This window comes from Pundamilia nyererei, unplaced genomic scaffold (assembly GCF_000239375.1).
Source record: "Pundamilia nyererei isolate P.nyererei 1_Seehausen unplaced genomic scaffold, PunNye1.0 scaffold00100, whole genome shotgun sequence".
NCBI lineage: Eukaryota > Metazoa > Chordata > Actinopteri > Cichliformes > Cichlidae > Pundamilia > Pundamilia nyererei.
This window is the reverse complement of record NW_005187501.1, coordinates 224,355-231,046: the sequence shown is the minus strand read 5'-3', so window position 1 is coordinate 231,046 and position 6,692 is coordinate 224,355. Positions and strand designations below refer to the sequence as shown.

Sequence of the window (6,692 nt, the reverse complement as noted above, 5' to 3'; positions counted from 1 at the left end):
GTGTGTGTGTGTGTGTGTGTGTGTGTGTGTGTGTGTGTGTGTGTGTGTGTGTGTGTGTGTGTGTTCCTACATTCAATACAGCGACAGCCCATCCTCAGACAGCGTGCGTATGCCTCCAAGGACGATTCACTGGAAAACTGGTCTCCTGTCAGGTAGCTAAAAATAAGCACACATTGTCAAGTATGTACACAAAACACACAGCCACACAGGATTAACATGTCAGGGAGTGTCTTAACACACGAACACACTTTTTATGGTGATTACATAAATAAATCGATACAGTCATATCAAAAGGGCTCGTTCTCCTCTGTTGACCGGATAAATACTTCTTACTCATTCAGTCAGTCAATTCAAGCCTAATCAAAGCAACATGGGAAACTCTCATTCCGTTGCTCCAATGAGCATTGTTTCACATTTAGTACAGAATTACTTGCGCCGACTTTCACACACTTTTCAATGGGAGGAAAAATACATTTTCCTGCAAAATAAACGCCTGGATCTCATTCGGGAAAGAGATTGTTAAATAATACACTTTTATCTGATGTGTGAAGCCAGTTCAAAAGACCTCTTTTTGGGCAGAGGTTTCAAGAACTCCAGCATTCCCAGGGCCCAATTAAAGCAGGCCAACCAGACACATGCATAAATGCCCTTCATGCTTACGTGTTGTGCGAAGAGGAGATCCAGTAGTGAGACAGGGGGTTGTTCATATTCTCAGGACACACTTGGTCCAGGGAGGAATCCCAGATGGTGTTCTCTTTGGAGAACAGGTATGTGAGGAACTACACAAGAGAGAATGAGGAGCAGTGAAAAGTGGGAAGAATTGCAGACCCTAGCAATATACCGACGTGGCACTGAAATGATAATGATCAGATTCTTAAAAACATCTGACCTAAATACTCAGGAATCAGGGCACCGTTGCTTAAGGCATTTAAGAAGTGGCTCAACACCTGTTTGTATGCACAGGCATGCACTAGAGCCCCCAAGGAGAGGCGAACTGCCAAGTTCTGATCCAGCCTTTGGACTGTGAGAACTGTTGAGTTTGTGTTTCCACCAAAATTATTGTTATTTTTATGTTACTGGTGAAAAGGTCTATCTTGGTTTCAATATAATTCTAAATTCCAAGATATAAAGTAAAAAAACAAAACAAATACAAAACCTAAACATTTCACTGCACGATCCCATCTATCGTGTAAGCAGGTACACCTTGCAAATATACATTTTTCTGGCACATTTCCACATGCTTAAACAACACAAATGCTCTAAACCAGCGGTCTCCAACCTTTTTTCGCCACGGACCGGTTTATGCCCGACAATATTTTCACGGACTGGCCTTTAAGGTGTCGCGGATAAATACAACAAAATAAAACTAGTACCGGTACCGAAAACAAAGAAGATTTATTCATAACACACGTGAAAAGACCCAGGAAAACAGAGTTAACGATAAAAACGATAACAAAAAACCCTGAAAACCATACATTTCACACCTGAGCCTCTACTCTCGCGGCCCGGTACCAAACGACTCACGGTACCGGTCCGAGGCCCGGGGGTTGGGGACCGCTGCTCTAAACCACAGGGCAGTCAACTTGTACACATGCTAACAAGTAGGAAAAGTACAAGATAAAGTACTAAGATAAATGTTTCATGTCAAAATAATATGAATGCTTCTAAAAAAAAACCACTGTTAAATCACTGACCACGCACAACTGCCAACATGAATAAATTACAAAAACTAAGAAAAACTGAGATGGAACATCTGGGGAACATGTGGGGTTCAAAATGTCATAATTATTGTCATAATTGCTTAATCCAGATTCTTAGATTTGACTTGTGTATTAAACACATAATGACATTGGATTCCACAATCAGCAAACAAAAACATCACATTAGAGTAGGATTTGTACATATCAGATTCCCCATTAAACTTCAACTATAATAATTTCCATGTAGTGATAATATTTAAAATAAAGTATCTATTTTTTTTAACTATTCATGGGCTTTTCTTTGCACATAATCAAGGCCTGGGCACCAGTGACCTAACATCCTCTGGCACGAAGACACAGCATCACCTCCTGCAGGCTCGCTTGTCCCACTTTCCTCTTTTATTCATGACTTTACGGTGACCACAAAAATCATCCTTCGCTTTCTGCAGAACTGTCATGCCGCACTATACTCAATAACCTTTTATATCTGTGTAGGAGGAGGTGCTTCAGGGCCAAGATCATGGCCAGTCATGTTAATTTCTGAGCATCTCCCTCCCACACTAACAACACAGGGGGGAAATCGGAAAACATAACCTATGAAAACATGGTACATTTTTCCGTTAGTGAGCGAAGACCCAGAAAAAAAACACAAGAACACAAGTGAGAAAAGGGGGGAAAAGAAAGAGTGAGGCATCGAGGTGCGCATACCTCGTCTTGCTGGAAATAAGGCTGCTCCACTTCCCTCAGGGGGTCTTTCAGGTAGCCGAACATAAACTCTTGCACTTTGTTGTTATCTGTGGCCCACATCTCCTGCAACAGCAAACACAAACATGCATTAGAGCATGGAAACAAAACAAATCGGCAATAAAGTATGTAAATGTCCAACAACCGAGAGAATACCTTTTGAGACTCCAAGAGGAAGCTCTTGAAGTCCTCCAGGGAAATCCTCTGTTCTGGTCTATCAATGAACCTGATAGAAAAAGTACTGGTTAATTTCAGCAAACAACCGTGATGCAAGAGAAAACATCACTGTATGTGTGTGCGTTTTGTATACCTACCTTTGTAGAAATGGGATTTCCATCTAAAAGATAGTAAAGAGACAAAAAACATTTAAAGTAATTAATCAAAGCGCTGCACTTTCAGTGTTAGACATCCTGTGAGGTGGGGGAGGGCACTGAGGTTATCCATTTTATCTGACCCCTGCTTGCCTGCCTTCTTATCTGTGTGTGTGTGTTTGTGTGTCCTAATGGCCTCCACTAGAGAGGTTTGGTGGGTTTTTAGCTGGTGCATATTGATCTTGAAGCCATTTGAGGACGGACAGATGGGAGATGAAGTGAGCCTTGGCAGAGCATCAGATGGGGTGCTAGGGGGATGAAAGCACAGGGACTATCTGTGGATACATAAAAAGACTGCACTTACGTTTTTCTGGGCATCAAACATGAGACTACGATAAAGCTGCGCAAACTGGCTGAAGGACACGTCTCCATTCCTCATCTCCGAGTCCTATAAAAGAAGCAGAGAATCAGAAAGAAAACTGAAATGACTGTTAACGGAAAATCATAAATCTTTAGCCTCAAACAACATCATCGTGAAAGGGAAGTTGGCGGGGAGATGGAGTGGGAAGGAGGTTTGTGATAAGAAAAGTAAGCAGCAAGAGGTTACCGGAAGTTTCTCTCGGAGGAACCTCATGTTGGGCACCCTGTAGTTGACCTGGCTCAGCATGCTCTTCAGATCCTTACAGGATATCCTAAACACGTTTTGTTGAAAAATAAAACAAACACGGATAAGCATGTGCAACATGTGCAAACACTTCTACTTGTAGATACTATTGTGAGGCAGAAATGCCATTTTGAGTTTACAGATGGGCTGAAACCTTGTAAACAGACACCCTGCATGTTCTGTTGAGTGGTTTGGGCTTCACTTCTGCTACACAGCTTGGAATTTTGGCCAGAAACGACAATACACGGCGCACACACAGTAACAAAGGCCTGTCAGGGATGTAACAGACAAACATCTCTGTACATCTCCTCTCCATTCTCTGCAGTCTGTTTCCTGCTGCAGGAAGAGTTGTTGGTGTGCGGCTGACGGGTTAGTTCCCTTACTACACCTCAACTGAGCTCTCTCAAAGACACCTACCAGCCAGTTGCAGCAAGTCTATGTGCTCTTAGATGAAAGGGCACACAACTGGTGTAGCAAACAATTGAGTTACATCTTATAACATCCATTTCTTGTGAGGGCGATCTGATTAACTCTGCAGCTGATATCCTTTGACCGAGTTTAGTTACCTGTCTTCTCTGTTGCGATCGACTGCGTAGAACTGCTTACGTAACCACCTTAAAATTAAGGAAAAGAAAGAAAGACTTAAGCGATTTCTTGCATACAGAAAACAGATAATGCCGTCTATTTACACAAACTTTGAGTTCAGATTTACCGCTCGATCTGAAGAGGTGTTGGAGACTTCAATGTGTCAGTCACAAGCGAGGTTAACCCTTGCACCCACATGGTCATCTCTTCATCAGATGTTGCTGTAGCAAAAACAGCTGATCTAAATAACTCAATTCTGTCACAGGCTAAAAATACAAGAAGCCTAGCAACAAACAAAATGTGAAGATTTGATTTATCAATGGTACTAATGATCTTATTGAGGTACAATGGTAACAGGCTACTTCTTGTCAATGTGTAAGCAGTCCTTCTCTGAGCATACCTGCCAGGCTGAGTGATTTAAGGCGAAACTCTGTGCCGTACAGAATAACAAAGCAGTGGGCCTGATCGAGCCGTGCTGCCGAGTCCTCCACATAGCGATCAAAGTCCCGAGATTTCTGTCCAGAACGGATCTCCTTGATTTCTCGAATATCAACTGTAGATACAGACAGATATGTAATAGTTAGCAAAACACAAAGCTGCAGGTTCCCAACACATGACACGGTAATATTCTGGTGTGAATATGGTGCGCAAAACTTATATGCAATGATATGTTAATAATCAAAATAACAGTATCTGGCACAAAACTGCAGACTTAGCTCCAAGCTCTCCTTGTTTTCTAATTCCATTTCATGTAGGAAACATGAAACACTTCAGTACTAACCCTAACAGTCTAACATACAAAAAATAAAAACATTGTGCAAGTACCTGCAGCCCCTCTGACCACATAAAACAATGAAGCTGAGGCGGTGACCCAAACCACATTCAAGTATAGATCAAAAACCACCAATTAGTAAGCAATGGGGAGAGGGCAGTTTTTTTGTTGTTGTTTGGGTTGTTTTTTTTAGAAGCTACTGGTCAGGTCTAAATGATTGAGATTTCAAATATAAATATACATGACAAATATATCACAGTATGTACCTACCTGTGCTCGTAAGTGCAGGCTGTTAAGTGTGCGTGTTTAAACATTTAAACAATATATGATCGGAACTATGATCATGCTAACGTTTTCACACAACGGCTTCACGGTTTATCTGTAGACATGACAAATGAGGGGGGAAAAAAGACCAGATATAATTTTATCTCAACTCCATAAACAATCATTGAGAAACTTTACAAGTGTGTGGGCTGCAAAGTAGCACAGCGGGTTTCTATCAGTGTTACATTAACTGCAGTTCAAGACCTACAGCAGGGACTCTCTTACTAAGCACACACACACAGACACACACTTCTTTCAGCTCCTGCTCCTCTTCCTGCCCCTGAACCACACATCCTGTGCCTTTGTCGCCTACACACCACATCTGTGCTTGCGTATAGGTAAGCATGTGCATGTTCTTTTCTCAAGCATAAAAATGTCTTCTCACAGAATTTCACCAAACTGTGCTCTAATCATATATCATATCTCTGTTTACTTAACCCGCCACATGGGCCAGCAGACTTCCGTTTAGACTGAAGCACTTCTGACAGGCTGATCTGTTAGACAACACTTTTAGTCATTTGTGTCAAAATATTTGGAGCTTGCCTCAGACAGATGCAGGAAAGAAAGAGATAGCCAGAGGTGTAACCTTACCAAAAGAGATGAGAGGAGGTATCCTGCAAAACACTACCACACTTCCTTCTGTGCTGTGCCCTGTCTTCCAACATTTTTCATACCCAAGCAAAAGTATTGTCAGTAAAAATATGACAGCCTGATGTTTAAACTTTGGCCAATGTAAAGTTTATCCCCTTCCCCCAATTTCCTTTTTGTTTGTTGTTGTTGTTGTTTTACTTTAAATAAGCCAATGTTATGATATTGTGAAAAAGCAAACGATCAAAAAGAACATTTCTGTTTTTCATCTAAAATGTCAAACTTCTACTGTTTCACACACAATGTCAGGATGTTCTTCTTTTCCATTTTTATACAACTGAAAATACTGTGAACCAAAAATAAAATATAGGAAGAAGGCCCAACTTTCTGACATTTCACATACATTTAATAAGAAAATTAAAAGAAAGAATATTACAAATAAAACAAATCAAAAGTAACTGTCAGCTTTAGTGTTGCTATAAAGCCTAAAATATTGGATTGGATGGGTAAAGACATAAGCATGATTATTACTGAACTGCATTCAACCAGAGACTCAAAATCTTGAGATTAAGAATCGCTTTTGTGACAGTGTCCTTTTCCCAGATAGCCCATATTTTTCAACTCTGCATGGGTTCAAATTGCACACCTTCTTGCAGTGTTTACAACTGAACCACGGTGGTGTCAAAAGTCAATACGTTCACAGCATTCGCTTAGAATTTCATGGCAACTGAAAACGTCACACTCGGCCACGCAGACTTAAGAGTTTTGACTGATAATCATGTTCACAATGTCAGCAAAGGGCCATTGAGCAATTATTTTGCTAAATATTCTAAGTGAGAAAATATAAAGATGACTGTATAGAATAAATAAAAACATATGGGTATGCAATATGAACTTGACACTGTAGGATCTTTCTTGCATATGGGGCACATCCACAAATTACCTGGACTGCATATTTTATATTTTTAACCTTAAATAGCCAGAAATAAATCTGTGAGGTAAGC

At 40.7% G+C, this 6,692-nt stretch overlaps 1 protein-coding gene across 1 annotated transcript in view; it reads right to left on the bottom strand.

Moving 5' to 3' along the window:
• plcg1 (phospholipase C, gamma 1) overlaps positions 1 to 6,692 on the bottom strand; it is a 29,615-nt gene that overhangs the window by 13,595 nt on the left and 9,328 nt on the right. The window contains exons 3-12 of the mRNA XM_005740416.1: positions 4,405 to 4,557; positions 4,132 to 4,225; positions 3,986 to 4,033; positions 3,363 to 3,447; positions 3,120 to 3,203; positions 2,759 to 2,781; positions 2,601 to 2,670; positions 2,409 to 2,510; positions 661 to 779; positions 71 to 156 (exon numbers count right to left, since the gene is read on the bottom strand). Of these exons, the coding sequence (XP_005740473.1) occupies positions 71 to 156; positions 661 to 779; positions 2,409 to 2,510; positions 2,601 to 2,670; positions 2,759 to 2,781; positions 3,120 to 3,203; positions 3,363 to 3,447; positions 3,986 to 4,033; positions 4,132 to 4,225; positions 4,405 to 4,557 (864 nt within the window). The remainder of the gene's footprint in view (positions 1 to 70; positions 157 to 660; positions 780 to 2,408; positions 2,511 to 2,600; positions 2,671 to 2,758; positions 2,782 to 3,119; positions 3,204 to 3,362; positions 3,448 to 3,985; positions 4,034 to 4,131; positions 4,226 to 4,404; positions 4,558 to 6,692) is intronic.